At 40.1% G+C, this 13,929-nt stretch overlaps 3 protein-coding genes across 5 annotated transcripts; 1 reads left to right on the forward strand and 2 right to left on the reverse strand.

The window, feature by feature from the left end:
• Positions 1-297: 297 nt before the first annotated feature.
• Positions 298-4,085, reverse strand: LOC144462488 (uncharacterized). 2 transcript variants are annotated; one of them, XM_078166356.1, is made up of 3 exons: positions 3,872-4,085; positions 3,425-3,774; positions 298-1,755 (listed from the first exon to the last, which is right to left on the reverse strand). In XM_078166356.1, the coding sequence occupies exons 2-3, from the start codon at positions 3,639-3,641 to the stop codon at positions 1,475-1,477; spliced, it is 498 nt and encodes a 165-aa protein (XP_078022482.1). In that variant the 5' UTR covers positions 3,642-3,774; positions 3,872-4,085; the 3' UTR covers positions 298-1,474. The 2 variants fall into 2 exon arrangements, with proteins under 2 accessions (XP_078022482.1, XP_078022481.1); XM_078166355.1 differs by having other exon boundaries at positions 3,425-4,085.
• Positions 4,086-4,986: 901 nt separating this feature from the next.
• On the forward strand, positions 4,987-6,890 carry syce2 (synaptonemal complex central element protein 2). 2 transcript variants are annotated; one of them, XM_033622937.2, is made up of 5 exons: positions 4,987-5,355; positions 5,535-5,618; positions 5,914-5,993; positions 6,160-6,274; positions 6,513-6,890. In XM_033622937.2, exons 2-5 carry the CDS (start codon positions 5,565-5,567, stop codon positions 6,711-6,713), a joined length of 450 nt encoding a protein of 149 aa, XP_033478828.1. In that variant the 5' UTR covers positions 4,987-5,355; positions 5,535-5,564; the 3' UTR covers positions 6,714-6,890. The 2 variants fall into 2 exon arrangements, with proteins under 2 accessions (XP_033478828.1, XP_033478826.1); XM_033622935.2 differs by having other exon boundaries at positions 4,987-5,281.
• A 540-nt stretch (positions 6,891-7,430) lies between these two features.
• LOC117254582 (glutaryl-CoA dehydrogenase, mitochondrial-like) lies at positions 7,431-13,202 on the reverse strand. Its single transcript, XM_033622934.2, has 12 exons — positions 13,043-13,202; positions 12,478-12,588; positions 12,265-12,297; positions 12,006-12,146; positions 10,943-11,005; positions 10,606-10,776; positions 10,383-10,512; positions 9,900-10,116; positions 9,434-9,537; positions 9,126-9,251; positions 8,863-9,023; positions 7,431-7,978 (listed from the first exon to the last, which is right to left on the reverse strand). The coding sequence occupies exons 2-12, from the start codon at positions 12,578-12,580 to the stop codon at positions 7,905-7,907; spliced, it is 1,323 nt and encodes a 440-aa protein (XP_033478825.2). The 5' UTR covers positions 12,581-12,588; positions 13,043-13,202; the 3' UTR covers positions 7,431-7,904.
• Positions 13,203-13,929: the final 727 nt, after the last annotated feature.

Consider the following 13,929-nt stretch of genomic DNA (forward strand, 5'->3'; position numbering starts at 1 on the left):
ATACCTATATCAAGGCCATAACTTATGTCACACTTTTTACCACTTAATTATTGTGGTTATTATTACTTATATAAAATAGGCAAGTGGAGATGATCACTCTATTTGTGAGGTTTCTATTTTATTTTTAACCTATCTGATGCATACTGTGCCTGTCCTTAAACGCCATCACACAGTCACGTTAACATGTTCACCTCCACTGATTGAATTAACTTCACCCTATTAGCTAGTTGGCAGATCCTCCTGAGGGCCAGAAGTAGATTTAGTACCGGAATAAGATTGACACACGTTTCAGCAAACATCTTTAGTATTCACCTTTATTTGTCACAAGAACTCGCTTGGCTCCCCTGTTATGTGCACACTGCTCTCTTCATCATTTCTCCTCTGGCAAATACTCTGAAAATATATGTTTATAATACATTTAGATATCACTCAGTTAAACAGTCACCCCAAAATCAAACACACTTATTTTTCCTTTTACCTGTAGTGCTATTTAGCTATTTATATTGTTTTGCGTTCCGTGAGTTGCAGAGTGTTGGAGATATCGGCCATAGAGATGTCTGCCTTCTCTCCTGTATAATGGAACTAGATGGCACTCAGCTTGTCGTGCTCAAAGTCCCAAAAACTACATTTGAAAATGATGATTTCTGGAAAGAGACATTACTGTTGAGTTTTTCAAATGTATTTTTTGGCACTTTGAGCACCACAAGCTGAGTGCCATCTAGCTCCATTATACTGGCAAGAGGGCAGACATCTCTACAGCGGATATAATCTAGACTGATAGATAGCACTACCGGTAAGATGAAAAATATGTATTTTTGATTTGGAGGTCCCTTTAAGATATGATTTTGGCTGAATCTGTCATTCACTGGAGTTAAAGACACACCCCTCTTCACAGCCAAGCATGGACTGATTAATTGATGAATAATTAATGAATATAAGTGGATTATTATATGCTAGATATGTTAACAAGCTCCTAGTAACTCCACTTGAAGTTCGTCTAATGAAGCGAAGATCCCACATAAAGACATATGTAACAGCATGGATTTATGTAAGAGGTGAGTCTGGCAGGAGAAGGTAAATAGTCATGATGCTGACTTGGCACAAATCCACAGGGAAAGTGAACAAGTGAAGGCCGTCCCACTGCATGTCCAAGGCTCTGATCTTGAGAAAATGAACTATATGTTTCTGTCTTGTTCAAGCACAGAGATCAGTTAATCCAACAGAAGTAAATCCATACATCACTGCTTGTGTATGATCCCAGTCAGGTGTGGAAAGCATCAGATGTCTTGATACAAGTCTGGATTTGTGACACACACTGATTTTCACGAGATCTTCCCAGAAATTCATAAACTTTTCCTTAATGAAATAGATCGGGGTAAAAGATGTGCCAGAAGCTCAAGTAAATGAATAAATCACAGGGAGTGCTACACAGAGATGCCCTGTATAAAAACTGTCTTGGTTCCTTTATGCTGCCTCATGCATCACTCTCCTTGGGGATTGGATGATTGTAGGACGGGCTGTGGACGTTGCCTGAGTTGGGAAAAAATGAAGGTATGTACGGGATGACGGACATCAGAGGACTGGTCAGCGGGCCCTCATCTGAGGAAGGCATGGGGATGATGATGTCGTCCTGGTCCCACACGTGGAAGGCATTTGGGTGGGAGTGGCTGAGGGCAGGTGGCATGTGCAGAGGGCTGACTCCCTCCACCTCCCCATCTTTTTTCAGATCCTCATGGAGCGGGCCCAGCAAACAGTCTGTGGACGGATTGAGAATTGTGTTACATAATCATTTATCTCCCAAAAGTCCCTCTCTGTCTTGTTTAGATACCACACAGAGCTGCTGCAGAAATTAAGAGCAAGCTTGCTGACATACTCCAGCACTTGTGCTCCATCTCTTATAGAGATTGCTAGAAAAGGATTTTGTGTTACTTCAGAAATATTTATTTTAAAGACAACATAGGTTTTTGTTAGAACAGGATACCCTTATTCACCCTTACTTAAATGTCCTGTAAAGTCTTCATTTTGAGCACCATAAATGGTACAAAATAATACGAAAAACAACCACACATAATGTTAAAAACACTGTATTAAATTGTAACTAGTACCAGTAAAAGAGACAGCATCACACCTGCACTGGCGTCCCTGCATTGGTTACTGGTCATTTCCAACCCTGGGTCTCTCAGATCCTTAGACAAGCTGCTCCTGGCTGTCCTGCGATCGAGGCTCAGGGGTAACGGCGACAGAGCATTCGCAGCAGCCGCCCCAAAGCTTTGGAACAGTTAACCATTTTCAATTCCCCCCTCAGTAGACATTTTTACGGCTAAGCTTAAGACCCACATGTTTTCTCAGGCCTTTGAGTGTCCTTAGGGTTTCATTGTTTTATATTTCATATTTCACATATTACTCTTCTGTGTTTTATTTTCTGTCTTTACTCATTTATTAGTGCATGCTTGTGGAATAGTACTGTTATTTTATTTTATTGCTTTTTGCTGTTACCATGTTATGTAGTTTTATCTAAATTATTTTATTGTGCAGCACTTTAGTCAACTGTGGTTGTTTCTAAACATGCCTTTTAGATCACTTGATTTGATTTGATTTGATTTTGAACAAAACATGCATTTAATTTTAATGAGAGGAGAATCGATATTTGCCTCCATGAGTTTATGGAATTGAGAGTCTTGCACTGAATGCTGAGGTTCATCAGCCCTGTGTCTTTTTGTAATTCAGCAAAAATTCAGAGAGTCGGATGTCTCAGGCATTTGCTAATCCTGTCCCAATGTGCAGACACACCCCTCATATTTAATGAATGCTGGAGCAAACCAAACTAACACCTGCATCCCAGTTTATAAAAAAAAATAATTAAAAAAGTTTACTCTTGCCATCACAAGCTCCAAAGTGCATCAATATATATTTGTGCTAGGGCTGAACAATATTATACAAAAACAATATTACTGCAAGTATTTTGAAAGACATTGTGACATGAGTTGTGATTTTAGTTGGATTAGTAATTCTGCAGTTCATTTTTACTGAAAAAATAAATAATTAAAATTGATGATGATGTGATTTTTGCTGGGGTCAAGCTTGTTACCTTTTGTCTGAAATGATTTGTAGGCTGTCTTGGGGGAGGTTTCTCTGCAGCACCACAGTGCTTCATTTACAATGATTTGTTGTGACACATTTTACCTTTATCTAAAAATGTCAGCTCCTGTGGTTTGAATGTTGCACTTGGCTTTATTGTGATGTCAACATCATTTCAATTAATTGTGCAGGCCTAATTTGTACACTGTTGTCATGCAGTATCAAACTTGTATTGATATATGATGATACAGCAGAGATTGTTCAACTTATATACAGATCAAGGGGAGTTCTAGTACAACCTATGTTCAATGAACATGAGACGGCTACATCTAATAGACTTGAGTACCTGTTAGATCCAGCATGAGGTCTTTGATGAGGTGACCCACGATAGCGTAAGCCACAGCAACGACGACCAGAGCAGCCACCAGAAGGTAGAGGACAGATTTAGGGAGCTGGATGATGTCCCTGGGTGGAGGCTTGTACTCCTTGTACAGAGGCTCCACATTTTGGACCAAGTACTGGAATGAAAATCCCCCTTCGTTCGTGTAGTTGAAGTTGTCCATATTCCCAGAGTAGTAGCTTCCACTTCATCCAAGGAGTAGTTATTGCATTATATTCAAAGTTTCCCAGTTTGATTCATCCACTTGCTGCAGCGTCACTCCATAAAATGCAGAGAGGCTGATTCAAAGTTTACAACTTCAAAACAAAATATTTTATCATTTAATATACGGCAGATGGGAGAGTGCAGCCACTTCAGCAACGTGAAAATATGCCAGTAAGTAAGTTCACCCACCTGTCAAGACCAGGTTTTTGCAGTTTCCACACTAAACACATTTGGATCTTTGCAGTGCAATTTCACCAGCATGTTTCCACACAGCATTAATTACTAATTACTGGCATCATGTTGTTATAATCACTTCATCCTCCACCAGCCACCAGGACCGTTCAGACAGCCTCTGCGCTCCTCTGCTGTGTGCTGTATGCTGAAATAATCCAGGCTATGGGCAGGACACAGAGAGGCAGAGAGAGAGGGAGAGAGGAGGGGAGGGATTACGCTTCCAATCACAGCACAGATCAATCAGTCCCTCATCCCAGCCCCGTCCCATCCCACACAGATTACTTAATCCACAACAATCTCAGTAAATGCTTCCCCCCCTTTAATGCTCACCCACATTATGCCCACTAAAACACGCAGATGCAAAGAAAATACTCTTTACTAAGAAATTCTAAGTTGTTTTGACGTCATGAGAAATCTTTAAATCATAAAATAAAATCCTTCAGACTTCCTGACTGGAAAGGCTGAAATTAAGTCAAGCCCTACTTCCGGATTTGTCTCTGATCTACTCACAACTGTAATGTAACTTCTTATAATCTCTCACTGGTCTCTGTAAAAAGATAAATGAGGTTTTCTGTCCATATTCTAAACTTAATAGGTGTTTCACTGAATTAGCAGAAAGTACCTGTGTCCTGAAAGTTTTGAGGTTCAGTATTACTATTTTCTGCTACTTTGCACCTACTCGATGTAATCCTCAAATATTATTTATATTTAATTTAAAATGACATAAAATAAAACTCTTAAGATGGGCTACTTTGGGGCTGGATAATGCGCATTTGTAATATTTCTTTTTTTTTTATTACAAGACTTAAATTATAATTGACTATTTTACAGTGTTGTATTGCTAATTTATTTCTCTTTTCAGGTGAGGTGAGGACATTATTATTTAATTTAAATTATTATTATTTAATTTTAACCATGACTGTAGCTACTGTATATTATATACAATCTATGATTTGACAAAAAACAAATAAATAATTAAATAAATAAATAAACAAAAAGAAGAACAAAAGAGATTTTGTTTTTTGAACTGACAAAGTGAACATCAGGTAAATAATAACAGCACATAACGTTATAAGTCAAGTGTGAATGACCCTAAAATACATGAAGACTTTAAGGTGACAATATTAAAATACGATTACATAATAAAAAAAGTAAAGACACAAGATTTAAACATACACAGAAATAAAGATAGAGAGTTAGAGGATAGATTTAGCATAAAAACGACATCAAGGGTCTAACGTTCGTTCTAATGGTTGCCAGGGAGACGGTACATTAGCACTTAAGCAAACTGGCTAGTCGGCGTAGATAGCTAACTTAAAGTTAATGTTATATTTATCAAACACTACGTTACCGGCCTATGACATTGTAAGCATTTTATTGCAACATACTATACCGTCATTACTACATTAACTCTGTGGTTTGCGAGTTTGAAGCTAAAGGTAATATTACATTTTACAGCCAGGGTGGGTTAGCTAAAGCTAAAGGTGTCTGTTAGCTGGCTAGCTGAAGTTAGCTTAGCCATTCCCTCTGGTTAACCGTACATTATTCTCAGAAACGGGCGTTTGTATGTGTTTCTGCTGACGTTATGTTTCAACAGGTGTGTTTTTATCTAATTTAGGTTTGAGCTTGTCAGGAGACACAAAAGAAAATGGACTTACCCTCTTCTGACCTACCGTCCACCTCACTTAAAGATTCACAGATGGTAACGTTAATGTTAGAAGGTTATTAACTTATATCACAACAGTTACTTAAGACACAGGAGTCCTAAAATATGCTTTTTTTAACAATACAGTAACGTGTAAACTAATGGGAGTATAATACTGTTGTAGCAGCCTTGTGTTTCAACCATAAATGGATGTCATGGTTTATATAAAAAAAAATATGGGGACTGCTTTTCTGGGATTTGTAAAATCATACTTGTAAGTTACAGTTTATGTTTATTGTCAGCCACCTGGTGATGATGTAAGAGTTGTTTTTCATTGTCTTTGGCAATACAGACAGAAGACTCAAACCACAGTCCATCAAGAGGGAAGTCCTCGAGCAACAGTATGACTGACACTGGAGAGCAGCACACCAGGTACAGCATCACCTACACAGTCCAATCATCATTCATATAGGACTTACTTTTACCTGGCCAGTTCTGTCCACTTGCCCCAGAATGAACTCTGTTGTTTCTCAGTGAACAGGATGTTTTGGGTTAAAGCCACATTCTACCTGCATGTGTGTGTCAATATCTATTGTAGCTCAGGTATAGATGACATCAGCAAGAGTGCTCAGGAGCTGGTGATAAAGATAAACGACAGCCGCACCAGTGACCAGAAAGTGTTCAACAGCTTCCAGGAGAAGTTATTGAAGAAGGTACAAGACTTATTTAATGCTTTTGGTCCTATCCTGTTTAGTGATTTTGTCACCCATCTTACCATGTCATTTCTTGGCTGACATGTTTGGCCTGAATGCACTTCATACCTGAAAGTAAAATGCTAACCTTGGAGGGATACCTACTCTGTTGTTTGGTGTGTCTTGTGCTCTCCCTGTGCACTAATATTCTAATCTGATCAATGGATTGATTTGTTTTACCTCACCTTTTGTTCCCCAGGTGACTGAGATGTGTCAACAGATGCAGGAGCACATGTACAACGTCTATGAAGAGAACAGTAATGTGATGCAGGTGTATCTGCAAGAGTTGTCAGACGTGCTGGAGCGCTGCAGTCAGCTCAACAGTGAGCTCTTCAACGCCAGTCAGGCACTAGAGAGTCTTAGAGGGGGCCTGGCCATTAGCCATGCATCAGAACCCTGAGAAATTCCTGCTCTGGTGTCTGTATTATTGATCTAGTTCATGTGTTCTTATTTTGTAATTTTATGCAGAGTATTCAGAATAGCTGACTGTCCAAATGCTGTAGACTGTCTTTGCAGGACTGTAGTTCAGGTTACGGCTCATGATCACAGTCAAAGAACACAAAAACAAAAGCTAAATCCATGCTTAATGTATATTCAATTTTAGTGTCTATTAATTTATTAAATAAAAGTACAACTAACAAGAACAAAATAGACCAAATTATTTGGCTCTCAGGTGTTACACCACAACTTAAGAAGTAGCACAGACATGCATTTTTAAAGGTGTACAATGCAGGATTGTCGGTAACAAGTGAAAGTAAAATCCAACCCCAGATTTACACTTGTTTGTTTTTTTGCCTCATTGTATTTGCGTTTTTTTTGGCGCCGTGTCTCTTAGATGCCTGCTGCTTACAGTCTGGCACCTGGTTGCTACCCTTTCATAACGCCTCGGCCTTACCTGAGCGCTGTGGGGTTACACACTCATAAATGTCCTTGGCAAGGAAAAAAGTATAGGCAGAGAAACACCACCACACACTTCTGGTTGGGGTCATAAGTGATGATTTAGAGGGATCACTACTGTATGAGTCAATACGTTGTTTTTTAGGAAAATCCTGCAAAGTATATCTTTAAAACCTGCAGTCATTAACATATGATAATCTAAAATGACAACAGAAGACGATTTAATTTAAATGGGGACTGTATTAAGGGATCTATACATACTAAATCTCAGCTACACTCATATCCTTTCACTCATTCAAAACCATTTATTTACATATTACTCACTTACCACAAAATAAACCAACTCATAATGCCACAACAATTACATGCACCATGCCTTGTCTGTGCCTGGCGTATAATTCAGGCATTTTAACTGTACAAATGTCATCATAGTTGGACCCAATGCTCAGTTAGGTTAACCTTACATATTCACCAAACGTACCAAAAAGAGGGAGTGGCAGACGGCTCCTATCACTAGACTGAAAACATATAAATGTATGAGGTATTTGTGATTTATCCCACCAGGCAAATCTCATAATGTGAGGCGGATTAAGTGCACTTCAAGGTCTCTACGTTCATCCAATAAGGTGAACAGGAACAGGCAGCACAGGACTAGTCCACTTAAAGTCCATTTCAAGAAGATGGTGGAGAACTTTTACTTTCCGACAGTGAAAGACTGCAGTCCAGTGATGGCTCTGCCCAGGATCAAGGCATGAATGTCATGAGTTCCTATAAAAGAACAATGAAAAAATAACCATAAACAAGGCGATTTCATGTAAACATATTCACTTTGAACATATAGTGTGAATTTGATCAAACATATAGCTCTGAAAAATCAGCCTGTTAATTAACATGCCTCTGTAATAATATGTGCATTGTTGACCTCTAGTGGTGGCTCTACATAATTGCAGCTAAAGTTTGCAATCCTTCTCACTGGAATTATAGCCCTTTTTACACAGAGATTCTGCAATAGGGCTGCAAAAAAGACCCTCAACTACACCAGCTTCGTGTTTTTTTTACGTGGCACAAATCAACGCAGGCATCATGCCACCCCAGTGTGTGATTTTAGATAGTATGTCAGTGTTCTGGAAGCAAAAGAGGCTAGATGGGCATGACGTAACACAGCAGAGTGAGCCATATAACATACGTTTCAGGCAGCACTTTCTAAATAGTAAAAATGGCATGACATGGCAACAATAATCAATTAGTGTTTATGGAGGTTGACCTTGCCCTCTGCTCAGAGACTAAAGGGTTCCCAATTTGCTGAAATTTTCAGTTGCTTTTCTTTTTTGATTTAGCTGCAAACTGCTGTTTGTTTGCTGCTTTTAAAGCTACTGGTGGTGGGTCACACAAATAACATGTCGTCAAAATGTCACACCCATCCCGTCCTCCTGGCTGTTCCTTTTACACAGACAGTGAGTCAGCGCTGTTAGTTCATACACTGCTGGCTTGAAGGCGAGACAACTCTGTCTCCCTATTCCATAATTGTACCTTTTATACAGAGCGGAATAACAGCGTGACATTCCCACTTTGGACAGGCAGTGTAAAAGGGGCTTATACCCTCTGTTGTTACTTTTGAAAATGTTAAAAATGAAGACTAGATGTGTACCTACCCTCGTATGTGTTGACGGCCTCCAGGTTCATTACGTGACGGATTATGTGGTACTCATCTGCAATGCCGTTTCCTCCCAGCATGTCTCTGGCTTGTCTGGCAATATCCAAAGCCTTGCCACAGCTATTCCTCTTCAGCATGGAGATCATCTCTGGTGCTGATCTGTTAGGTTAAGAACACAGAAATGTTTTTTAGTCAGAGAGGACCAGCAGCTAACAAGCCCAAAACAAACCTGAAAGAAATGTGAAGACAGAAAAAGCTTACTTCTTCTCATCAATAAGTCTCCCCAGGGTCAGACATGACTGCAGCCCAAGGGTGATCTCTGTCAGCATATCAGCCATTTTCTTCTGCATCAGCTGGTTCCTGGCCAGCGGCACCCCAAACTGGATTCTGATTGGAGGGTGAAAAGATATGAAAAGCTGAGGCTGGCAAAACATGAGGAGACAATCTGGATATATATATAGTAAGGTAATGCTCATGTTTACACTTTTTCCACTGGAGCTAGATTTTTATGCCTGTAAGGTCCTCTGACCTTTAGTGAACACACATACTGCAGACAGAACATCATGTACCTGTCCAGAGTGTACTGTCGCGCAGCGTGGAAGCAGAATTCAGCAGCTCCCAGAGCTCCCCATGCAATGCCATACCGGGCGTTGTTCAAACAGCCAAAGGGACCCTGATAGAGCAGGTCAACAAAAGGAATGTAAGATATTAGCACACAGTCACATTAATGTTGTAATATTAAAATTAAATTACTTTGGTTTTGTTGGAACTTGATCTAAGGCCCCAAATGTTGCCTTGTTTATGACATCTCACAAAAGAGACACTGACATCTCAAGACAAAAACTCAATTTTCCCTATCTACATGTCAACAGTTAATTTATACTTAGTTTCTGCAAAATTTCACCCTGGACAAAATTGTACAAGATCTGTTTTCAGTGGCCTAAAATGTAGACAAAAGACCAAAAGGCATAGAAAAGCTATGTTTCAAATATACTCATGTGTATGTGGACAAGGCCTCAGAGAGAAGTCACTTACACCAAGACCAGAGATGTTGGGCAGTAGGTTCTCCTGGGGAACTTCCACTTCATCCATCAGGATCATGCCGGTGGCAGACGCCCTCAGCGAGAACTTGCCCTCAATCTTGGGAGTGGCGAAACCCTTCATTCCACGTTCCAAGATGAAACCCCGCACCTTGCCATCTTCACACTTTGCCCACACCACTGCGATGTCTGCCACAGGGGAATTTGTGATCCTAGCAGAGGAAGGAGAATAAGGACCAAGAAAAACATGAACTGCGTGATCACACATTAAGTATTAAAGTGTTGGTGCTCGCTATACACCCAAGTACTATTTAAAGTCTTAAGCTAAAATGCCAGTCTATCATTAAGCTAACCCAAAAGAAAGGAGCAGCAGAGAAGCTTCACTATCATGCTTGTCACAGTCTGAGTCAATAGAGACTCTTTGACAAAACACTCAATCAGGAAAACAAATTCATTTCATATGTATTCATCTACCTACCAGGTCTTGGCTCCACTGATGCTAAAGGTGCCACTGGACGGGTTGTATTTGGCCTTGGTCTCCATACTGCTGGGATCACTGCCGTGGTTGGGCTCTGTCAAGCCAAAGCAGCCCAGGATTTCTCCACGAGCTGCAGACAAATGAAAACATAAGGACAATCTTGAGACTGTCCTTTTGCCCTTTTTAAAATGTCACGCACAAAAGAAAAGAGTGTTGCTCTCACCGAGACGAGGCAGGTACTTCTCCCTCTGTGCCTCTGTGCCGTAAGCATTGATAGGGTGCATGACCAGTGAAGACTGGACACTCATGACTGACCGATACCCGCTGTCCACTCTCTCAACCTCTCTGGCAATCAAGCCGTATGCCACATAACTAGTGCCTGCACAGCCGTACCCTGCAAGGGGAAAGAAAACAGTGTAAAGTACAAGGAGCCAAACATAGAAAACACATGTAAAGGCACATAAAGAAATACTGCAGAACAAAGACATCCTTAAACAAAGACTTCAGTTAATCTTACATTCTGTGGGACAATATAATGATAATGTGGCTTTGTTTGTTACCTTTAATAGTTGGGCCTAAGACGCCCAACTCGCCCATCTCTGAGACAATCTCACGGTGGAAATCTGTAGCACGGTGCAAGTTGGAAAAATGGACACTGACAGTTAAATAATTATCAGGACAAAAAACACTTTTTGCATACCTGACCTATCTTAAGAAGAGAGTAAAAAGACAAAATCCAAACTGCCTAAATATCGTAGATTGTAGTTGCTCAAATGGCATTGCTTAGAAACATTTAACAAAGATGTAAAGATGCGAAGATGACAATAGAAAAAGAAGCAACAAAGTGATTGAGTGCCAAAAGGGATAAGGATATTACAAAACAAAAATGAGATAATATAAAATCTATATACACCTTTCACTTATACAGATACTGTATGTTCATGATTGATATTTGGCTACTGCATCAAACTGCGCCCCCCTAAGCATCTGTCAGGTTAGGGATGACAACTTGTAGAAATCTAGTGGCTGCTTGACAACTAGTGGCACCTTGAAAGTGTTGCAGGAATTATGTTTACTCGTCAATGTTGTCACTGTTAGCTAAAAGAAGCGAATTCAGGGGACAGCTTGGCAGTTAAATGTCAAAATTAATGGTGTATGGTTGAGGAAAAAATGAGGTCTCAGGCAAAATAGATTAACGCTTACTTCTACAGACCACAAAGGACAGACAAAGTGATATGTCTTATCTGCAAATGGGTGAATTTGGTGCTCATGGTATTTAGTGTTGAACACTATTATGTAATCATAAATCCTACGAGAAATGCATGGGTAAGGAGTGCAAATGTAAGGTTGAACAGTTTAAATGTGTCTTCTCTAGCCAACAGTCAGCCTTTGTAAATCTTGTGGAAAGTAATGAAGGTGTAAGGAAGGCAAACTGTGTGGTAGCTCACAGAATTGCTTGGCAGGGGTGCTCAAACTCCTGCCATACACTATGCATATGAATGGATGCCATATGCATAGATACCAAAAAAGTCAGTTCATGTTCTTTGCGTTCCACAAAAGGTAGTCCATGACACACACATAATTTCTCCGTGTGCTATGATCATGGCCGTGTGCTTCTCTTACGTTCATGTCTGTTAGCCATTAGGATGCGGGGCATGAGCTTTTCCTGGCAGTAGTCGCGAAAGGAGTCCCGGATCATGATCTCCTCCTCTGTCAGCTGACCCTCCAGATCCAGGGCGTCCCGCCAGTTGAATGGCACCTTGGCTGAGGGTCAAAACATGTACACATACACGTGCAGTGATTATGTCACTGAGACATGTGACAACACAGCACGTGAAAGAATCTGGACAGAGCAGGTGTAACTCATTACAAATTCACTTACGTGCCTTCGCTGGCTTTTTGATTTCCTCAGCATCTAAAAGGAAGAAAAATAAAAGTGTTAGACAAATTTTAAGTACTTACATCTGTGAGTTCTCTTTCTTTTTGGACAAAAATAAAGTGTTTCCTACACATAAATTTCCCCTAAAGACTTCCACTCCAAACATTATCTTACCATTTATGTCTATAAAGAGTAAATAAAGGATTTTAAATGTACCTTTGACAGCTGTAGCAGCTGTGCCCTGAGCTCTGGATGCAGTGACAGCAGCACATTTTTGGCTGTTGGAGAGCAGACGGGTGACAACACCTCTGAGAGCCATTATGTCCTCTGATCACAGGGAAACAAAGAAAATATAGTAAAACAGTGTTATTTATAATATCTATAAACAGACGGAAAGCACATTTCAGTTTAAGATACATTGGTATGAGACAATGTGGTAAGTTAAGTTGGCAGAGCAGTGAAAATCAGTTTCCTTGATTAGCTATGTACAGTATTTTTAGCAGACACCCAAACACACCTTTTAAATTTGAAGATTATTATCACTCCTGGACAAAGGAAAGTGATTTGGGGATCAGTTAAGCACTGGGTTGGCGTACTACCTAAAATGCTTCATCAGGAAAAAGATAAGTAAACTGTTGTCTATTTATAATGATTGCCAATCAGAGCAAACAGCATGCAGTCCCTTTGTGAGAAACACTCATATATCCTGCAGCAACCTGTTCGTGCAACAATGTTACACTTAGTTGCTGTTTTTTTAGGAAATCATCCAGTTGCACAGTACCTGTTTCCTCCGATGGGTTTATCTGATGATCCGATGACTTTTTCAGCGCTGAGCTGAGCTATAAAAGTTGCTTAAGTAACATTTCGCCGGTTGCAACGTCAGAGGGATACATAACGTGAAACATGGACGCTCCTCTCCTCCATGTCAGGTGAGGCAAAAGACGCTGGAGCCTATGCAGAACCTATGGTTGTGCAACACATTGAAGTTATGCAACTCAACTGTGCACTGCCTTTAACAGTGGGATAATAATGATATTGAATTTATTAGGAGGCGCTGTCTGTTAGGAGTGTGTGATGCTGCTCCATGTGCCGTGTGTAGCTAAGTATTTTCCATTGTAGTAGGCGTGGGAATTAAATTTGCAACGCACTTCCACACTCAAGATGGCGCATATAGATTGCTGTGCAGCCGGAGGGAGTCGGCCCACGCCCTTCCTGCTCATTGGCTGGTAAAATAAGGAGCCATGTACAGAATGTGAGAGGGACAAGATTTGTAAGTGACACTATAGATGACAACACATCAACAACAAGCACACTAACAATAATCATATGATATAATCCTAATGATGGTGTTAGGGGTAGCTCCCTTGATGTGCCCATAATGTAAGGAAAATGTTATGTAGGTGATTTATTTAAGGAAGCAAAGAAACTCACCACATCAGATTTTTTTACTATTAAATGTGGAAAGAGAAAGACAAATCATAATCACCTTTATTGGCCAGGTATGTGCACATACAAGGAATCTGACATGCATTTTCCTCAATGTACTTAGACATAAATAGACAAAATAGCTACAACAACAAAGCTGCACAAATAATGTAAGACACAGACAACAACTAATATCTACACAGGCATCTGAAAGAATAGGTGTCCATATAAATATAAGAGCAC

The sequence above is a fragment of the Epinephelus lanceolatus genome, chromosome 3 (genome assembly GCF_041903045.1).
Source record: "Epinephelus lanceolatus isolate andai-2023 chromosome 3, ASM4190304v1, whole genome shotgun sequence".
NCBI lineage: Eukaryota > Metazoa > Chordata > Actinopteri > Perciformes > Serranidae > Epinephelus > Epinephelus lanceolatus.

What these genes read in the sequence shown, in the direction of transcription:
- LOC144462488 (XM_078166356.1), bottom strand. Translation starts at nt 3,641, where the DNA reads ATGGACAACTTCAACTACACGAACGAAGGGGGATTTTCATTCCAGTAC. An exon ending in CCTCATGCTGGATCTAACAG is followed by an intron (nt 1,756 to 3,424) that starts GTACTCAAGTCT and finishes ATCCGTCCACAG; the next exon opens with ACTGTTTGCTGGGCCCGCTC.
- syce2 (XM_033622937.2), top strand. Translation starts at nt 5,565, where the DNA reads ATGGACTTACCCTCTTCTGACCTACCGTCCACCTCACTTAAAGATTCA. An exon ending in CACTTAAAGATTCACAGATG is followed by an intron (nt 5,619 to 5,913) that starts GTAACGTTAATG and finishes TTGGCAATACAG; the next exon opens with ACAGAAGACTCAAACCACAG. An exon ending in AGGAGAAGTTATTGAAGAAG is followed by an intron (nt 6,275 to 6,512) that starts GTACAAGACTTA and finishes TTTGTTCCCCAG; the next exon opens with GTGACTGAGATGTGTCAACA.
- LOC117254582 (XM_033622934.2), bottom strand. Translation starts at nt 12,580, where the DNA reads ATGGCTCTCAGAGGTGTTGTCACCCGTCTGCTCTCCAACAGCCAAAAA. An exon ending in CAAAAAGCCAGCGAAGGCAC is followed by an intron (nt 12,147 to 12,264) that starts GTAAGTGAATTT and finishes TTTGACCCTCAG; the next exon opens with CCAAGGTGCCATTCAACTGG. An exon ending in CGACAGTACACTCTGGACAG is followed by an intron (nt 9,252 to 9,433) that starts GTACATGATGTT and finishes CCCTCCAATCAG; the next exon opens with AATCCAGTTTGGGGTGCCGC.